At 42.6% G+C, this 21,097-nt stretch overlaps 1 protein-coding gene across 1 annotated transcript in view; it reads right to left on the bottom strand.

Moving 5' to 3' along the window:
• The window catches only part of LOC125446762 (transient receptor potential cation channel subfamily M member 1-like), a 186,645-nt gene extending 169,450 nt beyond the window's left edge, over window positions 1-17,195 (bottom strand). The window contains exons 1-3 of the mRNA XM_059640140.1: window positions 17,162-17,195; window positions 14,939-15,129; window positions 3,734-3,896 (exon numbers count right to left, since the gene is read on the bottom strand). Coding sequence (XP_059496123.1) covers window positions 3,734-3,814 — 81 coding nt within the window. The 5' untranslated portion in view covers window positions 3,815-3,896; window positions 14,939-15,129; window positions 17,162-17,195. The remainder of the gene's footprint in view (window positions 1-3,733; window positions 3,897-14,938; window positions 15,130-17,161) is intronic.
• Window positions 17,196-21,097: the final 3,902 nt, after the last annotated feature.

Below are 21,097 nucleotides of genomic sequence, written 5' to 3'. Positions count from 1 at the left end.
GAAAGGAGTTGGCCCTACGACAAAATTAGTTGCCGGTCATGTATCCAACTCATTTGAACAAGAATTTCACACTGAAAAGTCTAAGCAAAGCAATGATTCAAGAACAGAAGCGCAAAATTAGAAGGTAAAACTTAAACATGCATCATAGTTCTGTTTTGATAATGAAATGTTGGTGAATTTACATTTCAAACTGGAAACTACCTTTGTTACAAACTAAACCAAATCTTTCAGTTTAACAAGGTGTAGAGCTGGATGAAGATAGCAGGCCGAACAGCATCATAGCAGCAGGAAGCCTTCCTGCTCCTCTGATGCTGCTTGGCCTGCTGTGTTCATCCAGCTCTACACCTTGTTATCTCGGATTCTCCAGCATCTGCAGCTCCTATTATCTCTGATACAAGTCTTTCAGTTATTCAGTTTTCTCACCTTTAGTTGCTGCGGATTTCTTCAGATCACTAACAATGCAGTACAATAATTTGTAGCTTCAGTGCCTTGTTCATTTTAATGACCCATTGCCACGACCAGCTTCCTGTTGCTTTCCTGCATTTCCATGCCAGTAGAGATGACTTTTGAACATTGTAAGTCAAGTGCAGCCATTTAAGGAGCAGCTCATGTGACCAGGAATTGAAGAAGCTGTTTTGTTTTGCTCCTGAGTTGAGCTGAAAGGCAAATTCTCCCCTGGCTTCATGATACCTTGCAATGGCTTCTTCGATTGAGGTTTCACTTCACATGTGAGATGAGGTACTTGTTGATAGGAACCCAACACCACTATGTCAAAGGATCCTTTCACCCCACAGTCCTACTCCTGATCCTCGGCTGCTTGCAACGATTGGCCAACCAGAGGAAAAATCCTCAGAACCCAAACTCACCTTTCAATTCATGGAGCCCATGTTCATTTTCAACTGTTTCTCCGTAACTGAAACAACTGTATAAATGTTCCAAAGACCGTGGTGAGAGCTATAGTTCTATATTCTCTCTAGTTGAGGAATGATTGACAGGCTAGTAAAGGGAGGTTACAGAAAATTAATCACAGTTAATCTGCTTAATGCATATTAATCAGATCCAAGGCTTAGATTCAGGAGCATAAATTTAATACAGAAATTTGAAAAATTAACTGAGATACATTATTCATTTATACAAATAATGGCAAATAACTGAAAAGCTACAAACAAAGCTCTTCGATAACACAGTGTGGAGCTGGATGAACACAGCAGGCCCAGCAGCACATCAGGAGCACAAAAGCTGACGTTTTGGGCCTAGACCCTTCAAACAATGCTCTTCAATTAATAAACCATCCTGGTGCTCAAAGGACTCAATTCACACTACATTTACAAAATATGCAGGGAATGAATGTCTTTTTTCATTGATTTACATTTATCAACATTATAGTCTAACAGATAAATTTTCCAACAGGATTTTTGACTTAATATTCTCAAATTCTGAAGATGCCAACTGTCTATCAAATACAGTTCCTGAAGGTGCTGACCCTCACTGGGATACAGTTCCTGAAGGTGCTGACTCTCACTGGGATACAGTTCCTTCAGGTGCTGACTCTCACTGGGATACAGTTCCTGAAGGGGCTGACTCTCACTGGGATACAGTTCCTGAAGGGGCTGACTCTCACTGGGGGACAGTTCCCTAATGGGTTGAGGATGTTGAGTTAAGATGTTGAAGACAAAAGGATGAAACCTGTTTGAATAATTTGCTTGTTCAGGAATTCATTGAAAATATTTGTGGAAGCAGATGAATAGCATCTTTTACTAGTGAACTGAATGCATCCTTTAGAAGTTAAACATGTGTCCAACAATGGGGAGAGACCCACAGTATGCCACCTATTGGATGATTTTTCAAAAAGCCAGCAATCTCCCATGGGTAAGTGATAACACAATGTGAAGCTGGATGAGCACAGCAGGCCAAGCAGCATCAGAGCAGCAGGAAAGCTTGACGTTTCGGGTCGAGACCCTTCTTCAGCAAAATCCCACGAGTAAGTAGTCACTTTCTGTAATATCATTGTATGATACTAGATGATGAATCTGAGATCAGATGCTTTTCTTTAAATAAACACCTCAAATCTTTATTTACTGAATTAATCTCTAATATTTGCTTCCTATAACTGTGTCAGATATAATTCTGGAACACAATTCTTGATGAATGTTCCACCTTGCCCACCACTCGCCAAATCCCCAAGTCAAATATTGGCCACAACTGAGATGCTACATCAGCGACTGTTCTCAGCTTGTGGGTGAACATTACCCCAAGGTGAAGTTTTACCCGCTGCCCAGATCTACAGAATGAGACCCTCCAAAAATGCTGTCGTCACAAATGGTTTCAGTATTCCATCCAAATATAGTGTTGATCTTTAAGTATTTCCATATCTCATGGGCAGATTCCTGTCATTCTGTACATTCTAGGAGTTATCGTGCTTAGAGTGAAATATTCCTGATTGACATCAGAAAGCAGGTCCAGAAACCAAATGCTTTGAAATTAGAAATGATTAAATTGCTTGGACGATGACTAAGTCTCTAATCCCCGTATTGGTAAGACATTAAAGGGGAATGTGTTCAAATATGTAAGCTTATGTTTAGATTTAGTCACACAAAGAATTACCATCGTAGGACAGACTCACAATCCCAAATCATGCCAGAATCAGAAAAATGACTATTTCTAGCACAGTTTCAGTTGTGAAGGATGTCAGTAAATAGTCTTCTTTTCAGTTTCGTGTTTTTCTCGTTTTGATCTCATTATCGCTCATATCTTGTTTGTGAAGAGTTTCTCATTCTTTGCTCAGTTTGCAGCAAGTTACAAATGCCAAGAATTCTCTCTACTGTTCATGTAACAGTGAGAACACAACACAGAGGCAGGTGATTGAAAACACACTCCATCAGGGATGGAGGCTGTGATCCTGGGGTATATAGAGCATGCCTCAATCTCTCAAATGCCATCCCCAAGTCCTACAGTATATTGCTCAACCATTACAATGACGACCCAAACAAACACACTTTTAAATCCATTCTTGAGATGCAAGTATCACTGGCAAGGCCAGCAACTGTGGCCTATTCCTTATTTCCCCATTAACTGAATGGTTTATTCAGGCCATTTCAGAGGCAGGTAAGAGTCTGCCACATTGATCTAGAATCACACAGAAGTCAGACCAAGTAAGGATAAAAGGTTTCCCTCCTTAAAGGAGGTTAATGGTGGGTTTTTATGACAATCTTTTTCACGCTTATTAACAAGTGTCCAGATTTATTAATGAATTAAAATTCCACAGGGTCTGTGATGAGATTTGAATTACACACCACAGTCAAATAGCCTGCTACCAATCACTTCCTTGACATAACTGCATGAAGCACAAGAGGATATTTAGGTGTCCTGGAAATCAGACCCAGTGAGAGTTAGGGGATTGGGAAATAAACATGCTCGATTTAGTTTTAACTCAATGTCACACTTTCACATGTGATACAGAAAAGTCAACGGGAATGTATGATGCAGTTATCACAATAAAACATGTCCCTTAATCAAGACACAAATTGGATGAATATTTAACTCTTTGAATATGTCCGAAATTATAAAAGAATTGGCCTGGAATTTTCCACCCCCTCCTGTGCTGGTCTCATTACTCTTGGTCCTGTGGGGATTTTACCTTCTTTATGCATGTTTGATGGTTAAACATTGTTTATTCACAGGAAGATGACGATGAATCAACAACTTAGACTGTTACTACCACTGTCTCACTCACCTTCTGTGACCCAGAAACTGTACGTTTAATGGAGGCGCGTTTCAAGGATCCACTCATTTGTTTCAAGGAGTTTGTCAGCATCCTTCTTCTTTAACAGCCGACTCTACCTGCTCACATTGGGCCTGCATCTTCGCGGTGGGCTCAGATCACACCTGTACTGAATCTATGGGTGCAGACATACATTACACAGGATGAAAAATCAAAAAATGTGACGGCAGCAGCCTGACAGAGACAGTTGTGCAAAAAGTAGACCAATGGAGCACAGGACAATACATCAGTCCCACTCTGCCCCAACTATAATCAGGCTTAAATCAGCTTCCAACCATAACGGCTGTAAGGAAGGAGATTTAGCAAATGGTGATTGGAGATAAATCTACTTTGTAGGGTGGAGATTTCGTACACACACAGGAGTCAGATGGAAATAATTTATATCTTCAGGAAAAGAGTGAATGAATTAAGCAGACGGCCAACATTTGTTAGAATGTAAAGTTAGTGATGGGCTAAAAGCTGAGAACTAACCGGGGTACCCAGTCCACAATAGAGATGGATTTACAAGGGGCAATCACAATTTACTGAACAAGATTGAATTAAAACAGCATGTGCTATTACAGGTGAAATGACACAATGCTTCCCATCAACATTTTACAGATAGTGTAAAATCGTTGCAGGATTGTGCTGGAACTCAGCAGTGTTCATACTTCGACCTCTTGCTGCCACACATGACTGTCTCTCCAAAGCATTCAGAAGAGATCACCAACAGCAAAACCTGCTGCATAATTCTGTCTGAACCAGCACCAAAACAGGCCATTCAGCTCAATAAATTTTAAATTACGAGCTTCTCCATGGAGACCTTCATTAAAACACAGAAAGAGGGCATTAAGTTCATTTAGTTCATGCCAAGCCATGTAAGTCCACTCCCCACATCCTTTAATAACACATTGAGTTTAATCCCAACCCCCTGCTCTCGCTCCCTATCCTTTAATATCCTAAATAAAAGCAAAATAAAGTGAGCGATGGAGATCTACAATAAAAATAGAAAGTGCTGAAGGAACTCAAAGGTATGGCACCATCTGTGGAGGGAGAAACAACTTCTTGAAGAGTGATAACAAAGTGTAGAGCTGGATGAACACAGCAGGCCAAGCAGCATCTTAGGAGTACAAAACAGTGATGCTAAATTTGAAACATTAACTCTGTTACATTGGATGTTGAATTTCCCCAGCACTTTCTGTCTCGCGAGTTTTGAGAAGATTTGTAGCTCAGGTTGAGGTTCTGGATGTGAGTTTGCTCGCTGAACTGGAAGGTTCGTTTTCAGACGTTTCATCACCATTCTAGGTAACATCATCAGTGAGCCTCCGACGAAGCGCTGATGTTATGTCCTGCTTTCCATTTGTGTTTAGGTTTCCTTGGGTTGGTGGTGTCATTTCCTGTGTTGGTGATGTCATTTCCTGTTCTTTTTCTCAGGGGATGGTAGATTGGCTCCAAATCAATGTGTTTGTTGATGGAGTTCCAGTTGGAATGCCATGCTTCTAGGAATTCTCGTGCGTGTCTCTGTTTGAGTTGTCCTAGGATGGATGTGTTGTCCCAATCAAAGTGGTGTCCTTCCTCATCTGTATGTGAGGATACGAGTGATAGTGGGTCATGTCGTTTTGTGGCTAGTTGATGTTCACGTATCCTGGTGGCTACATTGGACAAACTGGCAGAAAGCTAGTGTGTGTCACAGTTCTTGCAAGGTATTTTGTAGATGACGTTCATTTTATTTGTTGTCTGTATAGGGTCTTTTAAGTTCATTAGCTGCTGTTTTAGTGTGTTGGTGGGTTTGTGGGCTACCCTGATGCCAAGAGGTCCGAGTAGTCTGGCAGTCATTTCAGAAATGTCTTTGATATAGGGGAGAGTGGTTCTGGTTTCTGAGCCCTTTTTGTCTGTTTGTTTGGGTTTGTTGCTGAGGAATCGGCGGACTGTGTTCATAGGGTACCCATTCTTTTTGAATACGCTGTATCGGTGATTTTCCTCTGCTCTGCGTAGTTCCTCTGTGCTGCAGTGTGTGGTGGCTCATTGGAATAATGTTCTATGCAGCTTCGTTTGTGGGTGTTGGGATGGTTGCTCCTGTAGTTCAGTATTTGGTCCGTATGTGTTGTCTTCCTGTAGACGCTGGTTTGAAGTTCCCCACTGGCTGTTCGCTCGACTGTGACATCTAGGAATGGCAGTTTGCTGTTGTTTTGCTCCTCTTTTGTGAATGTTATGCCAGTGAGGGTATTATTGATGGTCTTGAATGTTTCCTCTAGTTTGTTTTGCTTAGTGATGACAAAGGACACCTTTGGCTTAACATTCACAAAAGAGGAGCAAAACAACAGCAAACTGCCATTCCTAGATGTCACAGTCGAGTGAACAGCCAGTGGGGAACTTCAAACCAGCGTCTACAGGAAAACAACACATACGGACCAAATACTGAACTACAGGAGCAACCATCCCAACACCCACAAACGAAGCTGCATAGAACATTATTCCAACGAGCCACCACACACTGCAGCACAGAGGAACTACGCAGAGCAGAGGAAAATCACCGATACAGCGTATTCAAAAAGAATGGGTACCCTATGAACACAGTCCGCCAATTCCTCAGCAACAAACCCAAACAAACAGACAAAACGGGCTCAGAAACCAGAACCACTCTCCCCTACATCAAAGACATTTCCGAAATGACTGCCAGACTACACGGACCCCTTGGCATCAGGATAGCCCACAAACCCACCGACACACTAAAACAGCAGCTAATGAACTTAAAAAGACCCTATACAGACAACAAATAAAACGAACATCATCTACACAATACCTTGCAAGAACTGTGACAAACACTACATTGGACAACCTGGCAGGAAGCTAGCCACCAGGATACATGAACATCAACTAGCCACAAAACGACATGACCCACTATCACTCGTATCCTCACATACAGATAAGGAAGGACACCACTTTGATTGGGACAACACATCCATCCTAGGACAAGCCAAACAGAGACATGCACGAGAATTCCTAGAAGCATGGCATTCCAACCGGAATTCCATCAACAAACACATTGACTTGGAGCCAATCTACCATCCCCTGAGAAAAAGAACAGGAAATGACATCACCAACCCAAGGAAACCTTAACCAGATAAACAGAAAGCGGGACATAACACCAGCGCTTCATCGGAGGCTCACTGATGATGTTACCTAGAATGGTGACGAAACGTCTGAAAATGAACCTTCCAGCTCAGCGAGCAAACTCACATCCAGAACTTTCTGTCTCCTTTACAAACTCAGTCAGTCTAACTACAATCTTATTACTCTTCAATTTTCCTGTCTTAAAGTAAAGAGTGTGTGGATTGTGCTGGAAAATGGGTTTGCATGAGAGTTCCACACCCATTACTTGTTTTCAGGAAATTGTTCTTCTCTCCCTAAATTCCTTTTAATTTGGGTAAAGCACTGCCACCTGCTGGAATATTCTCAATGCTACACAAACTATTTCATTTCAAACCTGGATCCCATAGATGCCAATAGCAATATTAAAAACAAGAAATTACATTTCTGTAGCACCTTATATGTTTCACAGCAATTAAATACTGTTAAAGTATTGTGCTGGAATTGGAGGTAACCTTGTGAAGTGATTCAGCTAATTGTTTGCTGTCTTCACACATATTTTTCTCCTTTGAGAATATGTGGGAAATGTTACAAGGGTGAGCAGACTGTTTATTAACATGAACAATTTTACTGTGGCCAGTAAATCCTGGAATGGGACTCGGAAGAACTGGCTCAGAGGCTGGGATGCTGCTCACCAAACCTCCATGGAGTGGGAAAAGGTTGGCAGAGAATCAAGAGAAAGAGGTGGATTTTCCCTCCTATTCCTAATGGGGTCAGACAGGGGGCAGGACAACTGAAAACAAGTGATATTGGCAGGCATGTGTTTCCCCACCCGCTGGCTTTCCAGAGACAGGGAGCAGAGCAGGAGAGTGGGTGGTAAAGTGAAGTCACCTGTTAAACAAACCCAAACAATCAGATTATATGAGTTATCTGGTTAGATTTGCTGCCACCATCCTCGCTCTCCCGTGCTCTCTCACTCTCTCCCTCTCCCTCTCTCTCCCCCTCCCTACCCCTCCCCCCCCCCCCCCCCCCCCCCCACTCCTGGTACAGAGCCTGCTTGCTCTAATGTGGTAAACCAAAGGACAGGCTCTTGACTGACACAACACGTACTTTATTGTACGATAAAACTAAGGTTAGTCTTGTCCTGCCAGACCATAGGGCTGCTCTCTCCTTAGAAAGATGCCTGATAGTGATTTAGTCTGAAGGTCACCACATGTGATGAGGGAAGAGATTGAGAAAGAGAGTCCTTCATGGTAACCTTTGCTGGAAGTGAATCCACACTCCAAACAGCCAACCAGCCCAACAGATCTAATGGACACCGATCCCAGCAACCCCCCCCCACCCCACCCTGCCAACCCCTGCCCACCTCAGCAAATCTATACAAGTTACAGTTATATGGTAGACATCATAACAGAGACATCAAGGCAGATCCAGTTCAACACTTTTACTCTTTCAGAATCTTAAATTACTCTTCCAGTTATGGGAGGTGTTGCTTAAAGCACTGCTCAGCATTAATTCTTCAGCCCCTTACACCCTGATACAATATCACTTATTTTGATAGCTGGCCATGCTAAGATAATTAGGGAGCTTGTCTTCTGATTTTCCACAGGCTTCCTGAGAGAACTCTCTGAAGCTGACCAGCTAACAGCTTGGTTGCAATAGGGACAGTAGCACTGGTATTCTTTGACATGGAAAAGTGAAAGTTTGGACAAAGGCAATGACTGAGCAATAATTGTGTTTCCATAAGCAACCATTCTCTACTGTATCCCATGGTCTCAACTTTCTGTTTGTGATGACCACTTTGAAGATGAGAACACAGAGATGGCAGCCACAGCAATGGCTGCCAATTTGGGACAGAATATGGGCTTTAACCTGGTATACCAGCTTAAGCCCTGCCTCCCAGCCACTAATTGAGCAAAAGTTCCATCTTTTTAGAGTTGTAAAAACACCAACCCCATGCTACAAGATGAGCTTGCACCTGAGGCAAGCTCATGGCCCAGAATTAAACCCCGCTTCTGATTCCCACCTCTAATATCCAAGCTCACTGGAGACAATGAAAAGTACAGAAAGTTGGATAAGGGGGGAACAAGAGGTTGCAAAGTGACATAATCAAATCAGACCAGTTGGAGTCTAACATAGGAAAATATAAGCTCAACTGTTTTGATTTAACGAAGTCAAATAAAAATATTTTCTTAAAAGAATAAAGAATTTATTTTGTACAATTCTCTGTTCGACAGCAAGTCCAAACAATCTCTGCCATGGGTACAGCAAGAAGGCAAGTCCCAAATCTAACCAGCCAGTCTGGGGATTAAGTCTATTGCCACTGGCACCAATCTGTTTCAAAACAACTCTCTAACCAACCTACCCAATCTGCACCCAGCCTCCATTGAATAGTGCTCTGATAAAACTGAGTGACTTGCATGGCCATTTCCAATAAGCAGTCAAGAGAAACCACATTGTTGTGGGTCTGGGGTCACATTTAGCCATACTGGGAAAGAACAGCATAATTTCCTACTCTATAAGAAGGATAACAGGAGATGAGTGCTTCCAGTTTTTTTCAATTTTGGATTGCATGTCTTAATTTATAAAGGTGACTGCCATTTATTCTTTGCAAAGAGTGAAGCTCCCGTTACAGTGTTTCCACTAAATATTCCCAGGACCTATACTGCACGGGGTTAGATACAGAGAAAACTCCCTCTTCACTCTCCCCATCAAACACTCCCAGGACAGGGGCAGCATGGGGTTAGACACAGAGTAAAACTCCCCCTACACTCTCACCATCAAACACTCCAAGGACAGATACAGGATGGTTACAATGCACCAACCAGAAGAAACTTTCACTTTATCATTCTGTCCTGGACATAAAGTACATTGATTCAATGTAAATGTTCCTCTGGCTTAAAAGAGGGTTCAGTTGGATCAGTTGGCTGGACAGCTGCATTTCAATGCAGAGAGTTGCTAACAGTGTGGTTTCAGTTCATACACTGGCTGACGTCACCATGAATGAGTCAGGCTCTCCCCTCACCTGAGGCATGGTATTTGCGCAACAATCATCTTATCCTGATTGGGGAATAGATCTGTCATTGATTAAGAATGTGCTAACAAGCCCTGCATGTTACCAGAGATATAAACCGACTGCATGTGATATACACTTGACATAATGGATTAGTGCTATTTAATAATGTAAAAGTAATATTTCATTGATTAAAAACAAGGAATTTAATCCCTTTAGAATGAGGTCATTGAGCTGATGAATATTTGGGAATGAAAGTCAGAGTTTGAATTGTTTATTTTCTAACAGCCTTGATCATATCAGTGCCAGGGTACCATATCCATTCTCCCACAGCCCTTCAGAGCCATGCTATACAGCTGCATTCCATATTAGAGCAGTAATTCCCATTGTCTTCAACAATGTGGCATACTTCAGTAAGGCAAACAATTCCACGGTACACCCTCTTTTTCAGCCGAATTAATTGCTCATTACTTGCAGTTATAATAGTTATGGCTTTCTAGAGAGGTTTGTAACACAGCGCATAGAACGACTAAACAGAGATCAGAAGGTCTGGAAGGGATATGTCATCTTCGACAGTGACCACTGATCATTGTCAAAATCTGCTCAACTCCATTATTTTTAACTATTTATGGACATTAATCTGTTCCACACATTGCAGTCAGTTCAGAGGTTTAAAATATTGCAGATGACATTTCATATTTATAACAATATTTTCAAAATAACTTTATGAAGTAATTGAACCAATACATAAATTAAAATTTAATGAATCAGAGCTAAATACAAAGTGCAGTAAATTGCAATTTATCGGGCTAGTGGGAGGCCTGAGCTTGCCAGTTCCAGGTAGGAACTGAGGAGATCGCCAGCTGCAAATCTTGCTCCACTGACAGGTGTTCCCTCCTGTTTTTTCATGTGTGCTAATGTTGAAAACACTACCTTGCTGAGGTGTGTTTTTGGAAACAGCAAGAGTACACTAATAGTGTGGTCAGAGATGATTGGATATTCATGTACCACTGTCAGCTAAAACATATACAAAGACACCTTTCCAAACTTTGAGATTTTTGAATTGTAATTTGGTTGGATAAAATACTGTTGAAAATGAAACAATGTTTGATTACATTTGGTTTTCTTTACCATTGCACAAAATTTCATGGCACACCTAAACAGTTCTCACAGCACACCGGTGTGGTACACTGGGACAGTTCTTACAGTTAAACAGTACAGGATAGAGTCAGCTGATCCCCTGCTCAGTAAAATGACACTATTATACCTACAAAATAACTAATATCCAAAGTTTTGAAATACTCCATCATCTCTTGAATCCAAAAGTCCTTGGACCAAGTAATTTTGATATTTTCTGGATTATAAAATAGTGTCAGATTGCCTAACCACTTGAGAGAACCAGAAATCGCCTTAGGTATAAATATTTACCTGAAACATAAAACAGCAATCAAGCATTATAAAGCAAGGGCAAAATTAGTTTTATGTATCCAAATGTTGCATCTTCCAAGTTTCTGTTCCTGAAGTATTGTACTAATCCAATGTTAAAACTTTCAGGCAACTAGTGTAACTGACCCAGAGAGGTTGTTGTATATTGTGTAAATGGGAAAAGTGTACTTGTCTGTTGGAGAATAGGGCAGGTACAGAAACCTCAGGCTGTGATGTCGTTCCTGGTCTGAGTCTTCCTCTCGAACACAGGCAGCCAACCTCTGGCTCGACCATAAGGCCGCAGCCATGACTGCAAGGTGAGTACGGTACTTTTTCAGATGATCACTGCTGGTACCTTGCAATATTTGGCGCCACTCTTAGTGTGTGGTCCTCGGTAAGAGTTGTTTGAAGTCATTTACTGGCACCAATCCTTTTTTTATCAGATCTATTGCTTGATTGATGTTACAGCACACACAGAATGGACTCATTCCTTAGAAAGCAAGAATATTGAGTATATGACAGCAATAAGTCCTTCCAAACCCACAACTACTTCCACCTAGAACGACAAGGATAGCTGAAACATGGGAACACCATCAACTGCAAGTTCATCTTCAAGTCGCTCACAATCCTGATGTGGAAATATATCTCCACTCCTTCAGTGTTATTGAGTCAAATTCCTAGAAATCACTCCATCTCAGCATTGGGGGTGTACTTCACCACACGGTCTGCAGTGGTTCAAGAAAGTAGCTCATCACCACCTTAACAGAAATTAGGGATGAACGATAAATGCCTAGATAGCAATGCCCACCTCCTGTGAATGAATTTTTAAAAATGTATAACTACATTTGATCAGGCTAATGACCAAAGCCTTAATGCGTTGGTATAGATATGCATCTGCTCCCTCAGTACTCCTATCTCCACCTGCAATCTGTGCATGACATCAGTCAAATGGATGAAGCCAATTTAACATGAATGTTAGCCCCTTCAGATCTATTACCATATACAACAAGGAGATGGCCAGGAGGATTACATGGGTGCCAGAACCAGCCTCAAATCTGCATAGCAACCAAGGCCCGAATCGTCAGCTTTCGTGGCTCTCTGATGAAGGGTCTAGGCCCGAAACGTCAGCTTTTGTGCTCCTGAGATGTTGCTTGGCCTGCTGTGTTCATCCAGCCTCACATTTTATTATCTTGGATAGCAACCAAGATGGTTTCTCTCCCGGTCAGCAACTAGTGGTTCTTACTGGAAAATGTATCCGCTGGGGACATCAGTTAAGGACAAAATTAATGCCCATGACTCCTGTTGTCAACCCGAAACATAAAACAGCAATCAAGCTTCACAAAGCAATGATAATTGATGGCAATTTCTCAGATTCACACATGGAGAATGGTGTCCAGTGGAGGGTGGATGGTGTTGGTCAGATCAGGAGCTGACTGTCATGGGTTTTTTGAAAGGGAAGGCTGTGACAAACATTTCCTTACTCTGACCATCAATGTAATGACTCAGGAAGCCTGACTGGAAAAGAATATCATTTATTGTTGAACAACAAAATAGAGCCAGTACTTCGTGGTGTAGATAGGCTAGTCGCAAGCTGACAGTTCTGTACACCCATCCCTGGATCTGCTTCAGAAAGGGTTTGGTGATGAGTTCCAGCTTGGCAGGCCATTTACTGTTACCAAGGAAACTCACACTCAATGAGCTCTACAAGGAGATTTATTAATGATTCTTCATGGGTCTTGTCGGGCTTATTTCAATAATTCATCCTCAGCTCACTCTGAAAGTACAATCAGGATGCAGATACCAGTTATAGACGTTTGGTTAAATGCAGGCATAGAATAGATATTAATTTGGAATTATGTAATTTTAAATTTGACAATTGCCCTTCAGATGCTCTGATATTTTGGCAAAATAACTGTAGATTACAAAATCAAGCTGCTTCGTTTAGATTGAATCTTTTTATTCAGTAAATTCTTAAACCATCACCACCACTGGCTAAACCCACCTGGTGCTCACCAAGCTGAGCTGGTAATGGGTTACTTCTGGAAGAAAATGATGTGCATACAATTTCCCAGCTTTAGGTGATGGGACGATATGAAAGGGAGGTCTTGAGCATTGGTCAAGAGGAACTTCCATCCCAGCCACTGGTCAAAGTGTCACGGCCAGATTCTTGGCCCCTGTTCAGTGTGTATCCAGTAACGGCTGAGGCTGAATATTTGCACATGTGGAATTCAACCTGACCATGCAGATAAGAGGTTTAGGATAAAGTTGTTTTAAGCCCCAAAAATCCAATGGCAGAGGACAGCTGCTGTATGTGTGCTACATTCCAGTAACTCATACACAGCTGGAATAAAGACAACTGAATACCACAACTCGGAACAACAAACACACCAGAATGTTCTTACGTCAAGGAAAGAAACTGTTCCAGTTTGATGCAGCACCACACTCCCACACTCCACTCTTCATCACCAGAAACCCCCACCCCATCCCTAACTCAATCCATCCCACCCTCACATCACCCCAAACCCAATTCCCACCTCCTGTCCATCCACACCCTACTCTGTATTGCCCACTCAACCTCATTCCCACCTCTAAACCCCATTCCAAACTCATTCCCGACCCTCACCCACAACCTCAACCTAATTACCCACATCCATGTCCATTTTGACTCCATCACCCATTCCCAAACTCCACTCCATCCCCACTTCCACCCCATGCCCCACCCCAAGCCCATCCCCAACCCAATCCAATCCCTACCTCCACCCTATCACCCACCAAAATCCAATTCGCACACCTCTATCCTGTCCCCCATCCCAACCTCATTCCCCACTCCCACCCCAATCTCTACCCAATCACCCCATTCCACCCAAACTCAATCCCCAATCCATTCCAATCCTTCCCCCACCCCATCCTCAACACCACTACATTCCCTACCCTCAATCCCATACCATCCCAGCCTCAATCCCCACCCATTTCAGCTGTGGGGGAAGGTGGGGGGGAGAAGTGTAAGAAAAATGGACACTGCCTCTGAACTAATTTTGTATTCAGATTGCGGTATTAGTCTGGATCCTGTTGGCTTTTATTTCTGTAACCAGTCTGCACTGGGGTGTCAGCTAAGACTTTGGTCTCAAGTCTCAGAAAGTGAAACCAGAATCTTGCCCCTAAAATGCGAGGCCACCCAACAAACTCTCAAAAAAACGAGCAGAAGCAGGAAAATCAGTAACAAGAAACAGAAATTGCAGGAAAAGCTCAGCAGGTCTGGCAGCATTTGTGGAGAGAAACATCAACAGGTGATTGCTCCTGCCTTTTTGCCCTGTGAGCACTGCGTTAATTATACCAGCCCATGCCAAAAACAGAAGTCATACTTGTCTATCCAGCATCAATCAGGGCTGAGAGTTAGGGCCCTTCTCATCCATACACCTCACTAAGCTCGAAGCAAATTGTGGGAAACTGAAAAAAAAGAAAGTTCTAAAAGAACCATTTACAGAAGAATCATTCTGTTCAGCTAATGACATAACTTCTCCCAACCAACAAGGGTTCCTACACAGTGCTTCACAAAACATCCTGTGTACTTTTCAGCTTTCCCTGTAATTTAGGTTCTATTGAAATCTCTTGTTTGTCTGCTCAGAGATTACCAGAGATGGGAGGCTTACCTTGTCACATGTAGCTGAAAAACAAAGGCTCTGGCACCTCCTCCAAGCCTTGATGCATGAGGTTAATGAACTCGAGCCTTTGGGAGATCTGTATTCTTTGCTCCTAGGTCAGATTCCAACCATTGAAAACGGCAGAATTGTACCCTTGATGCCAAGAAATTGCAGGCCACTCCAAATCCTTAAGATGACACCTGTGAGTGTTGGACAGGGCGTCACAGTCAATACTGAAGGAAAGTTCTTGATCTATTCTGTGGTCAGACTCAATAATGAAAAACAACTTTATAGCTGCAAACTCTAAACAGAACCAGTGGATACGAAACCAGTCCACCCTCCTCATTACAAATAGAAAAGTTAAAACATAATCAATTTATTCCTCTTGCTTTATTTAACTTCCTGTGGGCTAATTTCCCAGAGAGGAAGATCCTTACAGAGATATGGATCCCCCAGACACTCAATTCCCACTCACACCTTATACCAGGCACAATTCCACAAGGGCAAGCTTAAGTATTGAGGGTCAGTAGCAGATTCCACATCTAGTTCAACCTTCTGCTACCTTGACATCCACACGGCCAGTGAGTTTATGTTTTGAGTGTAAACTCTTCAGTACTGAATGTGAAAGTTACCTTACAACTGGTAACATGGTAACTGGACAGTTTGGACCTGTCCTTTGTGCAGACAGAGCATCCCTGGTCAACTCTTCACATTACAGAGTAGATACTAATATTGTAACTGTACTGATTCAGCTTGGCGAGGGGGCACAGCTAGTCCTGCAACACACACCTTAAGCACTACCGCCGGAATGTTATCAGGACCATCAGCTTTGCAGAACCCAGAACCCTCAGGCATTTGTTGATATCATGTGAAATGAATCAAATTAGTTGAAGACTGGCATCTGTAATGCAGGGCACCTCAGGAAGTGGCACTTCAGGCCATAAGTGCTTCAGCCATTCTTCTGCATGAATTTACTGGGCTCCCCCATTATCGAGGATAGAGACATCCGTGGAGCCTCCTCCCACAGCGACCTGCTTAATTGTCCAATACCATTCACCATTTGATGCAGCAAGATTTTGGACTTTAGAGGTTTGATCAGTATGCAGCCTCCACTGTGTTGTAGCGACACCAGGCTGAAACCTCATTTTTAAGTATGCCTGGTGCTAGTACAATCAATGTGAAAAATAACCCTCAAACCACCCACACAGAGCAACAAACAAGAAACTGGAAGTGACATTTAATAAGAACAAGGGTTGTGGTACAGTGTTGTCATAGTAACTGATATTGGTTACTGTGCTCAATGTAGCCAGAATTGCAAAAGATGTGTAAGTGCAACGTGCACGCTGGCAGGATTAAATACAAACCAACACAGTAAACAACACCCACAGTAATTCCTAGCATGAGAAATATGGGTTGGTATCAAGAAACTGTGCAAGACACCTGAGGGAAGAGGACAGTCTGTTTTTAAAAACTTATATAAAAAAAGGAAAACAATGAGGTTTATGGTCTTAAGATCCCAGGAAAGAGTTTGAGTGGAAGTCTATGTGATAGGATATACAAGTACAAATAATGGCTGTGTTCACTCATTATGTTTGTGTGTGTAGCCTTTAACCTAAAAGCCATGGACCTCTGTCACTGAACTCCAGCTTTACAGCACAGAACAGATGTCATAGGCCTAAATCCATAGGTTGGAATCTTCTGTTACAACAGTAATTGAAGGTGTGAAACTATTAAATGGGCTAACATAATGAGACAGAATTCAAGACATGGTTCAAAATAGTCACTATTCTGAGTAGGCTTTAACTAATGATCTGTACTTGAGATCGTAATTGAAGAAAAACCACAGAATCAGACTGTGTGGCCCAGGAAGGATAACAAACAATTCCATACACATAAAGAACTGCAGATGCAGTAAATCAGGAACAAAAACAGAAGTTGCTGGAAAAGATCTGCAGGGTCTGGCAGCATCTGTGAAGAGAAAAAAATCAGAGTTAATGTTTTGGGTCCAGTGACCCTTTCTCAGTGATTCTTCGTTTTATTTTTGAACAAAATAAAATGTATCTGCAAATACAAATTCACACGTGTGTGTGAGTGTGTGAGAGCGTGAGAGAGAGTGTGTGTGTGTGAGAGAGAGAGAGAGAGATGCCTTCAAACAACCTTGAACAGACCATTGTTCGCAGCAAACTACCCAGCCTTCAGGACAACGCTGACCACAATACTATACAAACCTACCTTGGCAGCCTCTGCAAGAATTGTCAAAGCTCTGACACGGACACTAGCATCACACATGGGAACACCACCCAGCACGTACGCGGCAGATACATGTGACTTGGCCAATGTTATCTATCTCATATGCTGCAGGCAAGGACTCCCTGAGGCACGATATAGTGGTGAAACCATGCATACATTATGACAATGGATGAATGGATACTCCGCAACAATTGCCAGACAGGAATGTTCTTTCCCAGTTGGGGAACACTTCAGTGGTCAAAGACATTTGGCCTCGGATCTTTGGGTAAATGTCCTCCAAGGTGGACTTTGGGATATACAACAACAGAGTTGCCAAGCAGAGGCTGATAGCCAAGTTCGGTACCCATGACGACAGCCTCAACTGAGATCGTGGGTTCATGTCACACAACAGGTAAACACACCACACTATTCACTCACACACAACCACATACATACTCACTTCTACAAACACACTCATTCACACTCACACTCACTCTCTCTCTCTCTCCACCGCCCCCCCACACGCACACACACATACTCCCTGTCACCTCTACACAAACACACTCTCTCTGTTCAAAAAGCACATAATTTATAGACAGCCAATAATTATGGCATTTTATAAATTCCTACTTTAGAAATAAAACCAGTCTGACTCCAAACTAACGCACAAACAGATTCTCAACAAGGCCTCGCCACTAACACGCATTGTCTGATCTAAAATATCACCTCCTCTTTATGCTGATAAAACCTTTAATTCTCTCAGGACAGTGATGTGAAAAGAAATTTGGGGATTTACAAATACAGATTGATCAATTAAAACCTTCTAGGTGATTTAAGATTTAACAGCATCTTAGGTTTGTTTAATACATCCTCACCAATGGTGTGACCCTTTGAATTTTTTACTGATAAATTGTCTAATACTACTTCTGTCATATCACCTGAAGGAGGACTGAGGCTCCCAAAGCTTGTGTTTTCAAATAAACCCTGTTGGACTATAACCTTGTCATATGATTTCTGATCGGGCATACCTCAGGGTCAGCGGAATCTGGACCAGGGGTTCCGGGCTCGTAGATGGGTCATTACAACTGCACAACAGGACCCCTCAGAAGAGTGATTTAAATGAGAACATTTTAAAATAGAGCTACTAACTGGAAGCCAGTGTTGATGAGTGAGCACAGGGCTGATAGTGAATGGGTCTGTCTTCTTTAAGAAAAGGGCAGTATTTCGAGGGATGGGGAGTGAAAAAGTAGAGCGTAGCCGAGAGAGCCCCGAGATGAATAGGGTGGAATGCGGTTTAATGATTCAATGAGGGAACAGAGACAGATTTGAAGGTTGTGAAACTCGTGCTCCTGGCTGAGACTGTTTTCTAGCCCCCAGATGTATCTGTTGCTCACTCTGTTATCTGGCTCTGTGTCTGGAGGATGTTTCATTGCTGATCGCGTGTGTCTCTGCTGTTGTACAAAAACCCAATGACGCAGAATTGCTATAAATAGCCCAGAACGAAATGTTCTCATCTCAGTGAAAGGGTCAGAAAGGGCGAGTATAAACAATACAGGCGCGCAGAAAAACAGTCTGAGCAGGAAAAAGACTTCAAGAGATGCCGTGTAACCACAGCCAGTATTTTGCCTGTAATGTTCATAATTTAAACAGCGAGATTCCTTCTCACTCAGACTCTGCATGTCTTCGGGAGCTGTAGGGCAGCCACCCCGTCTGTCGTTTGCTTTCCTCTGCATTGATAACCGTGGCTGGGCTGCCCCCGAGTCCTGAAGTCCCCCAAAACAGGAATTTTTCACCCCGGCTATTTTCACCTGAGATAAGCACATACCTAACTCAAGGCAACTGTGGCCCCTTAAAACATATATATTAAATATAAAACACAAATTATTCCAGACAACTTTTCAAAATTGGGATAGACGTCTGGCCGACACCCTGTGTCCACTGTTTAAAAAGATTATTGAAAGCTGCACAGGTCTGTGGTAACACTGTCACAAAATTCGGCAGGGAATTGGAAACAAGCTCAGTCTGTAAAACAAACGATTTCTTCAGACTTCTGCGTGCTGAACTGTACACTGCATTCTCCAGTGAACCATTTTGCCAGTCCAGCTTACCCAGCAGTGTGGGTATGAGGTACAAACCATGACCAAATGACCTTGTCTTAACTATACTTTTCATGTGAAAATAATCTTAACATGTGGTGAAACAACAACTTGCATTCAGATAAAACATTCCAAAGTGCTTCAGACAGTCATTATGAAGCAAAATATGACATCAATCAGAAGAGGAGGTATTTGGTCAAAGCAATAGACTTTATTCAGTGACTTAAAGGAGCAGAACAATGTTAAGGGCACTAGGGAGGGTATTCCAGAGGTTATGGTGCATGCACCATTGAAGTTGTTTAAAATTAGCTTGCTTGAAAGGTCAGAGTGAGTTGGGTGACAGTGGAAAGGTTCTGCCTGTTCTAGAAAGTTGAGGGATCTTTGCCATAATGTCCTTTTGGAAAGGAAACTGCCATCCTTACCTGGTCTGGCCTATATGTGACTCCAAATCCACAGCAATGTGGTAGACTCTTAACTGCCCTCTGGGCAATTAGGGATGGGCAATAAATGCTGCCGAGCCAGTGATGCCGTCATGCTGTGAATGAATTTTTTAAAAAAGACATGGGATATCATGTCATGTTTCGATGCTAATGGTGGGTCAGGGAAGTAGCTCTTGCTACCAAGTAAGACATCCTCGCTTGCAGACTTGAGCACAAAGTCTAGGCCCAACACTCCAGTGCAATCGGCCAGGAGTGCTGCACTGCCAGAGGCGTTATCTATTGAAACTGAAGAATGGGAAGTTCTTCCCAGTGTGCTGGCCTTTATGCAACCCACATCACTAAGACAGCTGTTTGTAGAATCTTGCTGTGTGAAAATTGTTTGCCATGTTTCCTGCATGACAATAGTGACCACAATCCAAAAGTACATCATTAGCTACAAAGTATTTTGCGATTTTCTGAGCTATATCAAAGGTCAGAGATAATGGGAACTGCAGATGCTGGAGAATCCGAGATAATCTGAATCCAGAATAAGGTAGGTGAGCTTGCAGTTTGGATAGGTACCTGGGACTTCGATGTTGTGGCCATTTCGGAGACATGGATAGGACAGGGTCAGGAATGGATGTTGCAGGTTCCAGGGTTTAGATCTTTCATTAAGGTCAGGGAAGGTGGTAAAAGAGGGGGAGGTGTGGCTTTGTTAGTCAAGGACAGCATAACGGTGGCTGAAAGAACTTTTGACGAGGACTCGTCTACTGAGGTGGTATGGGCTGAGGTCAGAAACAAGAGAGGAGAGGTCATACTGCTGGGAGTTTTTTATAGGCCTCTGCAAAGTTCCAGGGATGTGGAGGAGAGGATTGGCAAAACTATTCTGGGCAGGAGTGAAAGGAACAGGGTGGTTAATATGGGAGACTTTAACTTCCCTAACATTGACTGGAAATGCTCTAACTCTAGTACGTCAGATGGATCAGTTTTTGTCCAATGTGTGCAGGAGGGTTTCCTGACTCAGTATGTCGAAGGGCCAACAAGAGGGGAGGCCATACAGGATCTGGTACTTGGTAATGAACCAGGCCAGGTGTTTGATTTAGTGGTGGGTGAGCACTTTGGAGAGAGTGACCATAATTCAGTTATGTTTAGTTTAGCGATGGAAAGGGATAGGAACATGCCACAGGGCAAGAGTTATAGATGTGGGAAGGGCAATTATAATGTGATTAGGCAAGACTTAGGAGGCATAGAATGGGTTAGCAAAATGCAGGGGATGGGGACAATCAAAATGTGGAGCTGGTTTAAGGAACAGATACTGTGTGTCCTTGATAGGCATGTCCCTGTCAGGCAGGGAGGAAGTGATAAGGTAAGGGAACCATGGTTTACTAAAGAAATTGTATCTCTTGTTAAATTGAAGAGGGAAG

Source organism: Stegostoma tigrinum, chromosome 36, assembly GCF_030684315.1.
Source record: "Stegostoma tigrinum isolate sSteTig4 chromosome 36, sSteTig4.hap1, whole genome shotgun sequence".
Taxonomy (NCBI): Eukaryota; Metazoa; Chordata; class Chondrichthyes; order Orectolobiformes; family Stegostomatidae; genus Stegostoma; species Stegostoma tigrinum.
This window is presented reverse-complemented; position numbering and strand designations above follow the sequence as displayed.